At 38.2% G+C, this 18,197-nt stretch overlaps 2 protein-coding genes and 1 pseudogene across 3 annotated transcripts in view; 1 reads left to right on the top strand and 2 right to left on the bottom strand.

The window, feature by feature from the left end:
* Positions 1–16,590, top strand: part of LOC121410508 (AP-5 complex subunit beta-1-like) — a 59,115-nt gene extending 42,525 nt beyond the window's left edge. The window contains exon 25 of the mRNA XM_041602654.1: positions 15,937–16,590. The gene's annotated coding sequence lies outside the window, so the exon portion shown is untranslated. The remainder of the gene's footprint in view (positions 1–15,936) is intronic.
* Positions 1,423–9,076, bottom strand: LOC121410509. Of its 2 annotated transcripts, XM_041602656.1 has the most exons (2): positions 2,666–9,076; positions 1,423–1,638 (listed from the first exon to the last, which is right to left on the bottom strand). In XM_041602656.1, exons 1-2 carry the CDS (start codon positions 3,888–3,890, stop codon positions 1,622–1,624), a joined length of 1,242 nt encoding a protein of 413 aa, XP_041458590.1. In that variant the 5' UTR covers positions 3,891–9,076; the 3' UTR covers positions 1,423–1,621. The 2 variants fall into 2 exon arrangements, with proteins under 2 accessions (XP_041458590.1, XP_041458589.1); XM_041602655.1 differs by lacking the exon at positions 1,423–1,638 and having other exon boundaries at positions 2,111–9,076.
* Positions 11,512–17,694, bottom strand: LOC121411983 (annotated as a pseudogene).
* Positions 17,695–18,197: the final 503 nt, after the last annotated feature.

Here is an 18,197-nt window from a genome sequence, read left to right as displayed (position 1 = left end):
CTGAACCCCTTAGCGATGTCCCGTAAGAAAAGGTATGTGCCAGCATTTGACAAATGAACTCCATCAGGGCGAAACAGCTCTCGAGCGGTATATGTTATGTCCGGATGCCCTATGTAAAATCCGTTCAACCTCTTACTTAATGATTTGCCATACCTGTTCAGAGAGCGATGCTTCCGGTCGACGAGGCCCTGTTGTCCGTCGGGAAACCCCCTATAATGCAGCCGTGGTAAAATATCTGACCAAATGATGTTGCACCCACGGCCCCTCACGAATTCGAACGCATCCTTCAGGTCCTTCGCGATATCTTTCTTTCCCATTGATTCAATATCGTTTGTCCCCACATGAAGCAAGATATGAGACGGCGTCGAGCCCGCACAGCGGAACAATGAAGACAGAAAGGCTGTTGTCTCTCCCAGATGTAGGCCCCTTTTGCCATGCCAGGTAACCATCGCCCCACCGTAGAGTTCCTCACACGCCTGCTGACCTCGATGGGCCGCCCAATGCACTATTGAGTCCCCCACGATCCAGACTGTGGGTGCTGCAAATGAAAAGAAGCTTTTGGGAGTATCTTGTGTCTAACATATGAACATAAAAATTATAATCACCTCCAAGCTTAATGATGCCCCTAGGTGCCTACCATTCAAAGGAGCTCGCTAAAATTCTAGCTATATTAAACTTATTTGTATCGATGGATTAGGTTGTAATTAACTTGAAACTGTAAGAAACGCTATATTGGCGTCGATAGTGGATCTAGAATTAAATTCTCTATCTTCCTGTACTTGGCAACTTCACGTAACAAAATTGAAACTCACCCTGATAACAAAATAATAACAATACTTGAGGAAGGGGCGTGGTGTTGCCGCTTTAAAGAATAAAAGCTGATCAAATCAGGCTTTAAATAATTCCTGTCACGAATGGTTTACTTTTATTCATTCCTGCCCTTATTTACTTATGATCTTTTGAATTATTCTTCAAAGAAAAATATATCAAGGCCAGAACTCACCAGCCTTACCATATCACAAATACAATGGGTATTTGTACATGGCAATATCAATATTGCGCCTGGAATCAAGAAAATTATGTCTAATTTCGAGTACGGCCTACTTTATCGAACCTCGAGTATACTTGTAAATGAATGAATGCACCTAACGAGGATTCAGTGACAAAAACCAATTTGACCCGCTTCCCTGGGGCCACTTCATACGACCATGTCAATTCGGATGTAACGTCTGAATGTGTTCGAAGCCCAACGCCCCATACTCTCAATCTGCCCGTCAGTGCATCCTGACATAGCAGCAGACGTAGCCGCCCCGATTCGAAACGAATGTGAAGAAAAACGTTCGGTAGGCAGGGACCAAAATTTCATGCAACTCTTAATCATTTTAGTGAATTCATAGCGAGTGAGGGGAAAGGCACCAAATGTGCCATGCCTCCTTACCCATCATGACTCTACCATTGTAGTGAGTTAAGAACTCCAGCCAAACCGCCATGTCTGCCTTAGCCCCCTTTCCTAGCCTAATCATGTGAAAGGGACGCTTTACTCCCCGAGTCAAATCTATCAGTCTCCGTATAAACGCCCGTCCGGGGGCGATCGCCCTACACATAAAGTTTAAGCTCCCAATTATAGACTGCAATTTCCTTAGCGAAATTTTGTTCAACTTCGAGACCTCGCGCAACCTAAAAACCAACTCTTCAACTTTATCTTGTGGAACACGGACCTCAAATGCCATGGAATCAATCTCGAGACCTAAATAAGTTATAACAGATACTGGACCCACCGTCTTCTCCGCAGCAATAGGCACCCCGAAGCGCTCGCACACCGCCATGAAGCTGGTCATGGCATGTTCGCACTGACACGAACCGCGGATACCCGCAAAGAAAAAATCATCGAGATAATGCTGTATAAACTCCAAATCTGCCACACGGCGTGAACAATACTCTAAAAAAGTACTGAAACACTCAAAAGCCGAACAAGCTATAGAGCAACCCATGGGCATACAACGGTCAAAATAGAACTGATCATCCACACACATTCCCAGCAATTCGAAGTCCTCCGGTCTAACCGGCAGCAGACGGAAGGCAGACTTTATATCCGCCTTCCCTATGAACATTCTGACTGAGGAATGCCCTCGTTCACGGACCCCCCTCTTGGAGACGACAAATGTTGAATCAACCGAAATTCCCCCGGGGCCTTCTTGGGCACGAGACCTATTGGCGAACACCTGAAGTTGGCGAACGGAGGAGATGCAAATGGGCCCACTATCCTTCCTAACTCTATTTCAACTTGCAATTTCTTCAATAAGGCTGATTTATTGTCACGAGCCGACCTGAGATTCCTCGCACGAACCGGAACCCGAGCCCCTGCGAAATGTAGTGAAAAACCGAATTGAAAACCGTTTAGTAACTGACGTGCGTGTGCATGATTTGGATATGTACCCAACATAGTAATCATAGCCTGCAATTTGACTGGAGTGGGGGCTAAACCATACTGAACCCGGGATCTAATTACTGCTGGTGGGGGCTCCAGTGGAGGAGGTAACTGAACATGACTTAACCCCGTGCCCATCGGCCCCACAACGGGAACATCGGTGGACGAAGATGCAGCCTCGTCCTCGGGAGCAGTTTTCCCTGTTGAACGCAAAGCACACCCCGCGCCTAGATCTACCCCCGATCGCACCGCGGGAGTCAGTTGGTGGACTGCTCCGTCCACGGGAGGTATTTCTGTGCTCCCCGAACCCCGACCGTGGGCGCTGCATGTTTCCTTGAAATGGGAGAAACGAAGAGCTCCTCCGCCCACCGCCAGCAACTAACAACAACCAAAGCTCTGCATTGATACTCACCCAAGATCGGGCCGGGCTCCGTGCCTGACGGAGACGAAACTGGACGTCATAGTCCCTCCACCCGTAACCGCCATTGTTACGAGCAGCCCCCCGCACCATATCCATGTACTTCAACAACTCCCTCCCTGGATGCCTCTCCAGGTAGATCGATATGTAAACGAGGAAAACCGAAGTCCACTGTTCAATGCTAGTAATTCTTTGCTGCCTAGCGTTAGTCTGAGGTTGCAGCTGAAAGCCGCTCGCCGAGGGCATCAACTGAAATGTGGTGCCAGGCCCGATATTATTGGTAAGGAAGCTGTTCCTGGTTTGCTTTTGCAACAAAACAAGATCGACATAATCACCCTGCCAGATCTTTTCTTTCAACCCTAAGCTAATATCCGCCCCTAGAGGGTCGCAAACGCTTACCAGTGGCTGTGGGAGGGGATCACAATCCGGGACCTGTTGTGACTCACGCATATCAGATCCAACACCCGATCTAACGCCAGGCCTAACGTTAAAGGTACTCTCACTTATTATGCTTGTGTTGGGTCGAGTGCTAGAGGTCGATAAATCTATGCCCTCAGCCAAGGATCCGACAATGGCCCCACCGTCCCCTGAGGCTATGTTCTCTCGCACCGCGTTAAGGTTTACCGCACTGGGAGAGCTAACCGCAGTGCGCAGGTCCTCCCCCTGCCCTTGCACCACAACAGGCCACATAGTCCCTGGCCTACAGCCATTCGTACCAATTCGACTAGTTTCGACACTACCAGCAGCGTTAGATCTAACGTTAGACCTAGATCTAGGTCTAGCCCTAACATTATCGTCACTTAGGCCTAGATTTATATTGCCGTACTCACCGGATACTTGCTGGGATTGTAGGCCCACGCCTTGGTCCGCCGTATCAGGACCCACTGAGCCTGAGGACTGCGACATATCTCGGCCTCCTGCTGCTTCTTGACCTGCAGGGACACTACCAGTACCAGCAGCAACATGAAGCTCTCGACTCCTACGGGGTCGACCTCGCCCCGACTCCTTGCGCGTCTTCATGGTCTTCTTCTTTGCTTTCAGCATACTCTAGAGCTATTTAGCCAAATAGCTTCCAGCTAAGTAAGTAAGTTCCACGAAGAGCCAATTACGGGATTTCCTGTCTAACTGTTATAATTAAAACCGACGCAGTCCGGGTGTTTCTAATCGCTGCTGGTTCCGATGAAGCCTGAGATATCACTTCCAAAACAGAAAGGTGTTCTACGACTGTAACTTGTTCCTATTAACTGTAACTTAACAAAAAATTGCACGAAATATATTTAAAATTGTTCCAGCCTAGACACACATCCTTTCTCGTCAAAAGCCACGAAAGAATGACGCGATTCCGCGCCGCCGGGATCACATGATGTGCATGTGATGTCCGTGTGCAACAGGGGCGCGCCTCCGGTAGCCCGCATGTTGTTGCCAAGCAACCTTGTTACGTCACAATAAACCGCACACCAAAACTAATCAGGCTTATTGTTGCGTCACAATGAACAGGAGACCAACATTAGACAAGCTTATTGTTGCATCACAATGAACGGCGAACCAAAACAACCAAAGGGCAGGGGTCATCAGGCGTGTATAAATCTTTTTGAAAGCGTTTCTGAACTCTTTAAAATTTAATATATATATGTATATATATATATACATTACATATATATTATATATATATATATAACTCTGGATTACACAATGGGGAGACATGTGATAAAAATGAATATTTTGGAGACAATAGCAAAATGGTACCATAACATTAAAACAAGAATACACAATTTTGTTTTTATTTCGCAGAAAACATCTTCAAACCGTAGTCTTTCAAATACTTAATTACTTGTTACCCTCAAAGACACATGTTTTCAGTAAAAGATATACCGTCGTAATTTTTGTCTCCTTTACCACAGTTCACATTTCATTACTATCAGAGCAACAAAAGGGAGACATAGTAACTTTGGATTAATCAATGGGGAGACATGAGATAAAAATGAATATTTTGGAGACAATATCAAAATGGTACCACAAAATCAAAACAAGCATTACAAAAATTTTGTATTTATTTCGCAGAAACATCTTCAACACATAGTCTTTCAAATACTTAATTACTTGTTACCATCAAAGACACACTGTTTTGACAGTTTCGGTAAAAGAAATACCTTCTTAATTCATGTCTCCTTTATAATATATAATATTACTCTCTGAGCCACAAAAGGGGGACATAATAACTCTAGATTACACATTGGGGAGACATGTATCCTTAATATACTCTTCCAATTATTGTGATACTAAGAACTTGTATACATATATGTATGTTTTGCTTTATCAAGTTTTGAACATACAAGCCTCATCATTATAACGATTGCACATAGGCCTAGTTTATTATTACTATTATCATTATAATTATAATTATTATCATCGTTATTATACTATATACTGTTGTTAACATGGTTGTAAATACCTTTTGTTTACAACTATGATAATAATGACATTATTATTATTATCTTCTTTATTATTATTGTTATTATTATTATTAGTAGTAGTATTAGTATTACTATTAGTATTAGTCTTATTATTATTACCATTATCATTATTATCATTTGTTTTAATTCCACATACTGGAAACTTCCTGGGTTGTGAAGACATGCATTACTTCTTGGAAATGCCTACTCAATGGAGATTTTTTTGTGTGTCTCCTTGAAGTACAAATTTATTGATTATTTTGTCTAGGTCATTGTTGTTTTTGATCATTTTTTTTCTTGTGTGGTGGTATGCGCACATTATATGCGAAGTTTAAAGGAGAATGAAACCCTTGGATCAAGTTAGCTTGTATGGAAACAGAAAAATCACAGAATGAGATCAGTGAAAGTTTGAGAACAATTGGACAAACAATAACAAAGTTATGAGCATTTGAATTTCGAAATTACTAATGCTAATGGGATCCTCCCATTATAAATGCGACCAAGATTTGTGATGTCACGGAAGTATAACTCTCCTCTTTGTACACTGAAAATATACCCCTAAACATTTATTTTTGCACATTCTTATTATAGTAAAAACTCTTTGTCCATGATATATTTTATTGAACCCCTATGACATGCAATCCCATTAAAAAAAAACACCCGATCTATGGATAGACTTGATAAAAGTGGCAATTTAAGTAAAATGTGTAGACAAATAATTGGGGAGTTGTACAACTGTGACATACCACACGTTAGTCGCATTGCCAACAGGATGGTGTTCATAGCATAAGTGATCTCAACATTGAAATGCTCATAACTTTCTTATTTATGAAAATAGTTCAAGTTTTTTCAAACTTTCATTGATTTGTTTCTTTGATTTTCTGTTTTCACACGAGCTAATTTGTTCCCAGGGTTTAATTCTCCCTTAATCTACTCAAAATGACATGCAGTGGCAGATCCCGGGGGTGCAACAGGTGTGCGCCCCTCTAAATTTTGATCAACTCTGTTTTTTATCCAGTTTTGTATCAAAACGCTTGAAAATTAGATTCAGATGACATGACAGTGCACCTAAAGCCCCTGTCCGTCCTTGCTTAATGGCTATTATCTCCACAAGTTTTTTTTCCCGTTTTCTCTTACATAATTTCTTTAGGGACACTGATGATAATAATAACAAATGGGATAATTATCATACTTATGATGGTGGGATGAAGATGGTGATAATTAAGATAAAAAGGGTTTTCAGTGATAAAGGGGATAATTATTTTCATAATTATGATTGGGTTAATTTGACAATTAGGATGATGGGTGTATTTGGTGATCATGATCATGATAAGCGGGTAATTTTGACGATGGGGTGCCTGAATATGGTGATTATTATGACGCGGTATTCGGTGATGATGAAGATCATGAGAGGGTATAATCATAATTCGTGATCTACATCATACCCGAATACCCCTGTCATTATTTTTTTTTAATCCTAATCATTCCCTTTATCATAATATTCATCTTCACCAAATGCTCCCTTATCGCAGTTTTCACCATCTTCATCCCATTATAATGACTATCCCCTTTATAAATAATAGTTATCATAATGAGCGTCATAGGAATGGATAAATATAAGAAAAAATTAAGAGGCAACAAAATCAAACAAACACTCAGCGAGCTAATTTTCAAAATTTTCAAAAAGGAACCTAAACGCATACGGACACAAACTCAAAGTTCTCACCTTCAACTGGTCACCAACGGGAGGTCACATTCACAAGCAAAAACAAATCACAGGAACTATTCAGTTATTTTATCAGCAAGGTATTTAATACAAAGGTAACCAAAAAGAAATTGAGCAAGTCTAAAATCAAACAATATAAATTGAGCACATGCTCACAAATTAGAAATAAGCATGAATTGAAATACGGGTATTAATAAATCTCAAATTATAACATTTAGGAGAGATCTTAATGCAAAATATTAAATTAATAGTTTAAATTTTTCAATTTTAATTTCAATTTATTTGGCAAATAATTATTATTAATAACAGTCACACTGAATATTAAATAAACAATGTATATACAAGAAAATATTTCAATGTATCACATCATCAGGCAAGAAAATAAAGAGATGACAAGAAAAATAGAAAATGGGAAATAGGAAGGTGAGGGATGGAAAGGAAGGGAGGTAAGAAGGGGAGAGCATTTTTGAAAGCAGATTAGACAATGGAATTTCCTCTGTTCTGATCATTAGCAGACATATACAAGTCTACATATACTTAAAAGAATGCAAGATCCTCTCAATTTCCTCTACAATCTGAATTTAAAGCTACTGTTTAACAATGTTGTTCATCGATAATAAAAAATGATGAAAAAAATGAACGAAGCTGGCTGACCTGTATATTCAGATGGATGAATCAACAAACAAGATTACCAGAAATAGTGAAAATTGTGCATTCACTATCAAAATATCTGTTCATTTTTTTTTAAATTTAAAGTTAGATTTCACTTACAGTCAGACTCAAACATTAAATTTGACAAGAAAGAAAAATATCCTGTTTTATATCAAGTGCCACTGATGTAGGTTGTTACATTCTAATAAGAGATATTATGCAAATCTTTAGTTTTATTATTTTTTTAACAGGTGTGTGACAGGTTACAGCTGTTGCATTCCATATACAAAAATTGAAATTAACATTTGCTTATAATTTGAAAAAGGAGTTAATTTTCTCAGGAAAGTTCCTACATGGTAATTACTTCTACAAATATCATTTTCTACCAGTCTCACATTTTGTGCCTGTAAATGAGAGCCACTATCTTTAAGGTACATGTAGTATACCCACAGATGGAAATTGAGGGGGGGGGGTGTCCCTCCTCCTCATGATATGGGGGAACAATGTTAACCTATGCTTTTAAATACATGTACTGGAAATAGAAAAGCATAACAATGACATAGAAATATTAAATATTGCCTCCCTCCCCCAATTTCTAAGTTTTCTAATAAATCAGAGTATCAAGATGCTGGAAATGGCATATTTGGCTTTGAATAGTAAACTTTGCATTCCCGCTACAAACCCTTCCTCTACCTAAAGCGATCACCCTGACCTCTGTCATTAACATTTTCTATATCACTTGTGTTCCCCCCAAATCCTTTATATTATTCATATACTTCCTACCAAATTCTTCAATTATTGTTTAACACAGATATGCACTGTGTGTAGAAAAAACATTTTTTTGACAAAGTTCATTGACCACTGTTCTTGACCTCTTGACCCCAGCTGCTAGACAGCTTCTGGGGACCCTACAGGGTGGAGGCATAAAAAAGGGTGTTGGGATGATAATGATGGCACTTGTATTGAAATTAAATAAAACTCCAAAAGTTGCATGCTCCCTGCAAGCTCCTCACAAGCAGCTTGCTGGCAGGAAATTAAGTTAAACCTTGCTTTTTGACCATGGGAAAATCAACTGTCCATGGGTAACATTACTACCAAAGGTAGTCAGCAATAAACTACCAGTTAAAGATGAATCTCACAAATACAAATATGTTAAGTTAATTAAACCATAACTACTTTTTCTTTACGATAGTACAACACACCGCTAAGAAATAGATATCGTACCTGAAACAGTCACCAATGTACACTCTTGTGTGAAGGTTAACCTGAAAATGTACCAATGTAGAAATGTATGAATATACCAAATACAGTCATCAATTGTTTTACTAGTAAAAATTAGTTAATCCACACTTTGCCACTCTCGACCCAGGTGCTAAATGGGTACCCGGTAGGATGTGAAAGTCATTGTAGCTTGTCCAGTATTGTGTGCGCCTCACAGGCGACTGACTGGAATACTCCCCAGGGAGTGGAGGATGTGCACACATTGTGTGTGGGAATGACTGATTGAATCCGATGACCGGGGTAATAATATATCTGTAAAGCGCTTAGAAACGTCTTTTCGATGGATTAAGCGCTATAAAAAAGCGGATTATTATTATTATTATTACCGTAAAACAGGGTGAATAGGGACACAGCGGTACATAAGGACAGTTGTATAATGTTTCATATTGTTTTGTATTCTGAAAGTAATAATGCTTAATAACCTTTAAATCTCTATATATGATTGGAACATACATACTCTACCCAACCACGTAACCACTCGTGCATGAACAAAACTTTAACTGTATCTTTTGGATCTAGTAAAGAAAGTCTAGTCATCTCATTTTTGGTCTGGGACTTCACAGATATCTCCTACCCACAACTAAAGCAAGGCTCCACATTAACTTTTTTTGGTGGTGGCCCGTTCGGGCCACCAAAACCTTCAAATAATTTTTTTTGGTGGCCCACTAATAAAGTTTGGTGGCCCGAAAAATATAAAGAAAAACATTAATTAAAAATGAATAAAACAAACTGAAATATTCTGCAATCACTAACACGTACCACTATTCTTTGTACATCTTGTATATAAATCGTGCTTGCTGTTATTTTACTTTGCATAAAACAAAAGAAAAAATGAAGAAAAAAACAAAGAACAGGTCATAAAAAAAATTTGAGAAAAACAAAAGAAAATTTAAGAAAAAAAAATAAAACAAAATTATTAAAAAATGGGGAATATTATTATTATTCAGTAGAAACATGTTCTTTAATCAGGTATTTTCAATGGGAAGGGGTATAAATGGTTTAATCACTGAAAAAAAAATGAAAGAAAAAATAAAATGGCAAAAGTTATCTGGAAAAAACAGTGAGACAATTCCTTCCCTATATTTGACAAAATGATGGAAAAAAAATCACATGTCATATCAATGAAATGCCTTCCCAAAGTATTTACTTCCTTAAGAGTGGTTTAAGAAGTCATTTGTAAACAAGAAAGAAAGAGCGGCCTATTTATTTTTGGCTCAAAGAGACACAGCTTCGAAATAAACCAAATATCAACATACATACAAATGCACATATGGGACTGTGATGTACTCACCTATGTGTATTAATGCATTTGGAAATCGGTCTTTTTGAGTCAAAAGAGAGGTCATAATTCCTCCTTTTAATGCTTGCAATTAATCAGGTTTCAGTAATATGGACTGTAGAAGGGCATTTCATTGGTGTAAAATGTGACTTTGACGTAGATTTCCAAAGTTCTGGGGAAGATTTCTTAGCAGTAACATTTCGTATCGCAGCTCCCTGGGTCTGAATAGTCTGCTCGTGCACAGCTAGCTAGCTGCATTGGTTTCATGCATGCAAAGCTCAGCCAGACAGCCGGCGCGGCCGGCTGAATAATAGTTACTGTATGCTAGCGGTAGGCCTACATACTGTCATGACTATGCACTCTTTGTGTGTGTGTATTTGTGTGTAGATTAACAAAAAAGGCGCATGACGAATTGGCTTGCAATTTTAACTGTAGAAGGTTGATAAATGCATGCAAAATCGGGAGAAAAATTGCGCTACTTTGAAAATTATTGGTTGCCCGATTCGGGCCACCAAAACTTAACATTTTTTCAATAATGGTTGCCCGAGATGAATTTTTGGTGGCCCCGGGCCACCGCTAATGTCGAGCCTTGACTAAAGATAAAACATACATGTGGAGATGTTCTGTTCTGAAATGAATCCTGATCTAGTCATTTTCATAATTTGATGTCTATTTGGTGTCTATTCTAGGATTCTACGGATAGTGCTTAATGTTACGTAACACTACAACCTATAATTGTTATACTTTTCCTACATTACTCATGAATAAAAACATTAAAACATGTAATTATTATTGCACTAAATGAGCATATATTAGCATTATTTTACTCTTCAACCATGTATCAATATATACACAGAAGGGCATTGCAGAATAGCTCATTAAGTTGCCTCTTCCCGTTTTGCTGACCCCGTCGAATGAAGTTCACAAACGGGCTCCATATGTGTCTATGTCTGTTCGGGCTCAAAATGTCAACATGTGTTTCTTCTTTTGACATTTCTTAACCGATTTTGATTCCGTTTTATCTGATAAGGCTTGGTGGAAGCTTTAAAACTTCTACACAGAATTTTGGAATTCATTCATTATGCACTTTTATGCAAAGTTGTTCAAAAATTTCAACAAAAAAAATTGTTACTTCTCGTCTATTTCTTCGTTTATATTGATTACGTTTGATCTGATAGGGCTTGGTGGGAGCTTCAAAACTTGTACACAGAATTGTGAAATTCATTTATTATACACATTTATTTACATCTGAATTAATGCACAACACCAATTTTCTCCCTCTGAATAAAATAAAATGAATAACATGAAGTATAACCAGCCAACATTGTTCCTATTCATGCCAACATTGGGATGAATAGGAACAGTGTCATTTTAAAGAATACAAATTATATCCAAGATGGTTTATTTTTTGCTGTGATAAGTTATTATGGATGGACACAGTTTTGCACAAGATTCGTTTTGGGTTGTCATGTCAAGAAAACGATACAACACAAAAACCTTTGAAGTGTCCCGATTCACCCCGTCTTACAGTACAATATCCTTAGGTAACAGTGTTGTTAATGCATTGAAAAGCTTTAAAAATACATACAAATGACTTAATGAAACCACCACACATTACAGTGAACTCTTGTCACAAAGAACACTGATGTAGCTAAATATGTACATCATATAAAAGTCATTGCTTTAAAATATCAGAAATAACAATAACAAGAGTTCAACTAGATGCAAACATGTAGTCTTGTAATAAACAACACTGATCCATACACAGATAAAGATCAGATAAAATCACATGATTTTAGTGTCTAAGAAATCTGTCCTTGTAGTATCAAGTTGATGCTCTTCAAAAACACTTAAAAAGGATCATGTCCAAATGCACCTCGGGACGAGGGTTTACATTATTTAGATCCCTACTTCAGGACTAGTCTCCTGACAGGCCTGTGTGACTTTGAAATTATTTTGCATTTCATTGATTTTCCTGTTCTTATTCACAGTGGCCCAGAAAAAAAACCCCAGAAAGATCAGGATCAACAATATAAGTTCAGGAGTTTGTTTAATGGGCACATTTTGTGAGACAATGTAGAGGTTCATACAATTCCCCTTTCAGATGAAACAAGGGCTACTGAAGTTTGTTCTGTTTCTATATTGCAAAGCACTAGCTTCTGTTCGTAACTTCATAATTCTAAAAAAAACTATTTTGTTTAAATAGTACTCATAATGCAAGCATCATAATAATGTACATTAATTGCATTAAACATGCTTAAACTTTAGCTAAAGTGTAAATGGTACAAAGGGCACAGATACGCTCAAACTGACATAATTATTCAGTATTATGAATACACTTTGTAATTCACTCTATTGAACATGAATTGACTTTGAAGTTTGACCGCATAACTATAATTCACTGTTTAGTCTTACAGTGTGCAACCAATCATGTTTAATTTTAAAACCTTCATCATGCACTGAAATCAGTATTCATCGTTAAATCATTCTTCTACGATATATCTCATCTTGATTTGATCCTAATCTTATGAATGAAAAATGTAGATCAACCCTTCAAACTGCAAGTTACACTATGTACACCATAAAACCATTTAGTACATACCTTAAGTCAATGACAAGTAAACTGAAATAAACCAACTTCATTCATCATTACACTAATGTTCAATTGACAATGAAACAAAACAAGGATGAGTCCTTGTGCAAGCTTTTTCATGAATATTCATTTAGAAGCCACATTTATACCTACTGAAATATACAAGTGAAGGTACATGTATTATGTGAAAAAATGCAACACAAAACACAAACTGTTCATCAACTCTCCTAGTGAAGGGTACAATGGCCGCAAAAAAAATTCTATGAAGTTGGTGCTTATTTCATCAAATATTAAACCACCATCTCACTTAAGTACAAATGAAATTCTTTTGATCATGCGCAGAATGGAACTCCGAACTGGAATGAAATAACCAGTTACCAGGTCTCAATTTGACTCTACAGCGCGTCCCCCAAAAAATGTCCCTCTGACATACGGCTGAATTAGTTCCAAGTATAGCATCATTCTCAATTAAATGTACATAACTATAAAGCTCATTTCATTTTCTAACTTCTATGAAAATTTCATCGGTCTCGCATCAGCTGTTTTTAATACACATTAAATGCATTTCAGCATCTAATAGTCTAGGAATCCCCTCTCTCTGTCTTCGAAGATCTTCTTTGCTTTATTCCTCTCGTTCATGTATCTAACAGTCTAGGAAGCCCCTCTCTCTGTCTTCGAAGATTTTCTTTGCTTTATTCCTCTCGTTCATGACCTTATTTCTAACTGCCTGCCATTCCATGGTTACTTCATATTTATGAAGGAAAGCGGTGCAGGCTCTTCCCTGAGTATGGAAATAAGAACAATGCATTCTACATGTAAATTGTCATGTTAAAGTACAGAGCACATTGCCTTTAATACTATCTTAGGTTATTAAGTATGAACTGGTCGACTGGTATGCCTTAACCATCTTAAGCACTGCATTTTATCGATATTCAGAACTCACACAATTAGAAAAAATAAAAACAAATACATGTATACGGAGCCTTTAAAGTGCTATTTACTTGACCACTTGGCGAGATAATTTATCTTACCATGATGTGAACATGGCGAGATATCTGGATTCTCGCCTGGCCTTGTACACTTAATATCTCGCCATGTCGACATAACAAGGTTATGAAGTCGACATGGTAAGATAAAGTATCTCGCCAAGTCGTGAAGTTGATGGCACTTTAAAGGTTCCGTACAAATACATTTGAATTCGAACAAATATCATTACTATTAAATCAGCGTATCTGCAAATTTAGTTCATTTGGAGCTAGTTTCCAGATTACATGAAAAGCCACAGACGTGCCAATTAATTGCATTTTATCCATAAATGCTGCGAAAAAGAACAACTCGTGAAAAGACTTTGCACATAAGCATTAACAATAACAATAACAAAAGATATCCTGAATTTGACTATATGATTAAAAATAAATAATAATACATGTATTAACACATGCCACATCAATAAATGGCTGCAGTCCAAGGTGGAAGGGTGGGAGGGGGGGATCAAATGAGTTACGAGTTAAATATCATGTCTGACATGATCTCCTAATATTCAATCAAGTCATACTCGAGTTGCCGCTAAACAAAGAATGTCTTATAGATGGGGGATAAGCCCCCCTTCCAAGGTATTGTAGTCTCACTTGAAATCTAATCAGTTAATTGCCATGACCTACTCGACCTTCACACCAACTTTGATAATATTCTTGCTTACTGCTTCTATCAAGTAAATACTTGAGTATTGTTTAAAAAAATCCAGATGCACTTGGGCATTTGTCTTTTAAAATAACAACAAAATTACATCAGTCTTTCAACCCTTTGCCTATAAGAGAAATTAAACAAACATAAAGAAGCTTACCTGGTAATGGTTCCCCATGTTTTATAGCAGCAGAGAAGTACTGCTTACACTGTTGGCTTCCCTTCTTTGTCCAGTGAGTGATCCTTCAGCCTGTAATGACATAATATATAAAGCCATATAGTTACTGCTTCAGACATGTTTCAGTTGGTCACATGTCTAGCCTACGTGTCTGAAAGACAATGTTTGCAAAGCAGAAAATACTTTACTATATGCACAACACTCCAGTTGCAACTTGCAATCTCATGAAACACAACCACAACAGATCACCTACCAGTCTATTTCAAGGGACAAAGATACTGTAATTTAAACAGGGTGATTAATGTCTTGAAAACCTCAAACCCCCATCTCATACTACACGGTAAAAAAAAGAAAGAAAATATTTAACAAGAGCCCCAGGGACAAGACGCTCACTTGAATTTGGCAATCTCCCCAGAGTGCCCCAAGGGGGAAAAATATAAAATCCTACTGGATCTATAAAATGCTTTTTAATATAATCAGGGGCCTATAGTGGGGCAATCCTCCAGGGGCAAAACTTAAAATTCTTTAATACACAAAATAAAACCTGACTATTAAAAGTATATATGTAGTACTGCATAGGTCTGAAGAAGGTATTATAAACCTTACTATTTATAAAGAACCATTCTGCTTAGTTCATTTATACTCTTCTGCCCACTTTCCAATATGTCACCAACCACGGGGATCAAATGGGGCCACCCCAGTAACTTATTCATCATGCACATACAAAGGTTTACCCCATACAAGATTTATCAACTGACATCCCGACTGCCTGACCAATTCCCCCTTCAAACAAATTTTGAGCATTCTACCCACATGGGCTAAAAATATGGAATAATTAAATCAAGCAACAAGTTGTATGCAGGCATATATGATTAAAACACATATGTCCCTTCAGCAGAAAAAATGTCAAGGCCAAATATACCTTTACCGGTACTCTCGCAGTTGCTGGATTCAAATTGTATCCACATCACACAATCTTTCAGTGTTTACAATTGTTGGGAAAACTAATTCATTTTGGTCAGCTTTAGACTTTTCCCATACAGTGTTGCATTCCTGAGCAGATCAATTAGATTGACGTTATTTGTTATACAAATGTAGTACTTATTTTTGTTTATATAAATCTCCATTGCATCATATACGCTGAAACCTTTACAAACTTATTTTTTCTACAAGAAACAATGAACTCAAACTATGATTAAGTTGATGTGCAAATAAAAAACAAACTTTGCTTTCATTTTACCTGAAGAGCTATTATTCGAGGTCGCTGGTGTAGACAAGGTCGCTGATGTAGACGAGGTCTTTGGTGTAGACGAGGTCTTTGGTGTAGACGAGGTCTTTGGTGTAGACGAGGTCTTCGGTGTAGACAAGGTTGCTGGTGTAGACGAGGTCTTTGGTGTAGACAAGGTTGCTGGTGTAGACGAGGTCGCTGGTGTAGACGAGGTCGCTGGTGTAGACAAGGTCGCTGGTGTAGACGAGGTCGCTGGTGTAGATGACGCATCTTTGCTTGCCCTCTTTCCTGTAGAAAATATAAGAAAACAAATTAACACATTTATGATAGTGCAATCAAACAAATACAACAAAAATATACCAAAAATAAAGAGTTTATGAAGTAAATAGTTAATAACATTTGATAAACATTTTTGTTTTCTGCATAAGGTTTGTTTCAGATTTTTATTATGAAATGGTGCTAGTATTTTCCATCAGTATTTTGCAATAGTTTTCATATAAATGTGCATTAGGGTGCTCAATTGTTAAATGTTACTATAATTATATCTTAATTGGCTTTTATTTCTATTACTTTCTTGCTGTTAGAAATCTGAACTCTGGATAATCATGAATTTGCTGTACATATAATATGGTACATTAAACCCATGCAAAATCTGCCAGTATATAGTTTACCAACCTCCTGTGTCTATATGATGGAGATGACTCCCTACGCTGGTGATTTCTTGAATGGCAAGTGGGGTCTGATATATTTCTTGATTGATGGTAGAGGAGTATCCCATATGCCTGTAAAATAGTTCCAGGTCGGCCTCTGGCAGGTCTAGGGATGCGTATATTGTAGATACTCTGTGCCTGTTCTTGGTGGCATTCAACATAGTGTTTGATAAAAGGCTGATGTTATCTGTGACATTCTTTAGAGCATGCCACCCTCCAATATGGTCCTGAGACATCTGAGTGCAAGCAAAGATGTATTTATTGTCAGGTCTTATACCTGCTGCATGCCGTATTTCTTCATTACATAGTAGCTGCACAGGTCTAACGGTGTCTCTTAGGAATAATACTGGTACTAGATGATTGTTTCCTTTACCGGTCTTGTAGCATATCTTTAGCTACGATAGGAGTTCCCGATGGGCTGGATTTTTAACTTCATTAACTTTGTCTTTCTGTATCCACACATCTGTTCCGCATCTTTCCATACTTGGGTTGAAAGCCTGCTGGGCTCGCCACCCCTCCTTGCATTCCACAATGTTAATCGTGAACAAGTCAGATCTCGTAACTCTACAAATGCATGAGAATCCCAAACCAGGTACTCATCAGAGATGATTTCTGTGAGTTTCTTTTGAGTGTATGTCTTCAATGCTTCAATGTCGGTCTCAAGCGGGAGCTCTGCAGGCTTCCTCAAACGCACCTGACCGTCCTGACGTTTCTTTTGAATTTCATAGTGTGCATCCCCAAAAATCAAATTCTGGTTCAAGTCAAGAACCTCTACGAACTTGTCAATCTCGGATGCATGTTCATCAAGCCTGGACGCAAGAAAAATGGCTTTAGTGATTTTGCAAGCTTTTTTCAGCATAAAGTACAAGCAGAGTTTCAGTCCTGGCTTTAGTTTGCCTTCAGTTTCATCATAAGTGAGCGTCTGGATTGCCTCTGTCAAAGACTCAAAGTGCTGTCTACTAAACATGTCTCCAGCATGTCCCAATGTAAGATCTGCAGTCCCATGAACCTCTTGTTTCTTCTTGAACTTGGTCTAGAAGTTGCCAAGTCTTCTCATATCAGCCAAGAAGAAACATGAGGTTCATGGGACTGCAGATCTTACATTGGGACATGCTGGAGACATGTTTAGTAGACAGCACTTTGATTCTTTGACAGAGGCAATCCAGACGCTCACTTATGATGAAACTGAAGGCAAACTAAAGCCAGGACTGAAACTCTGCTTGTACTTTATGCTGAAAAAAGCTTGCAAAATCACTAAAGCCATTTTTCTTGTTGTCCAGACTTGATGAACATGCATCTGAGATTGACAAGTTCGTTGAGGTTCTTGACTTGAACCAGAATATGATTTTGGAGGATGCACACTATGAAATTCAAAAAAATTGTCAGGTGCGTTTAAGGAAGCCTGCAGAGCTCCCGCTTGAGACCGACATGATAACGTAAAATTTGCCTTTTATTTGCTGTACAGCTAATAGTCTTGTAATTTCCATCAAACTCTAAATTTATCCAACATTTATTTTACCTTTTTCTTCCAAGGTAGGTCTTGTACACCATAATTATACAGAAATTCTG

This window comes from Lytechinus variegatus, chromosome 3, assembly GCF_018143015.1.
Source record: "Lytechinus variegatus isolate NC3 chromosome 3, Lvar_3.0, whole genome shotgun sequence".
Classification (NCBI taxonomy): domain Eukaryota; kingdom Metazoa; phylum Echinodermata; class Echinoidea; order Temnopleuroida; family Toxopneustidae; genus Lytechinus; species Lytechinus variegatus.
Note: the sequence above shows the minus strand (reverse complement) of the source record. Positions and strands in the feature narration are given on the sequence as shown.

Bases quoted from the DNA above. Each gene is read 5' to 3' on its own strand.
- LOC121410509 (XM_041602655.1), bottom strand. From the start codon at position 3,890: ATGCTGAAAGCAAAGAAGAAGACCATGAAGACGCGCAAGGAGTCGGGG.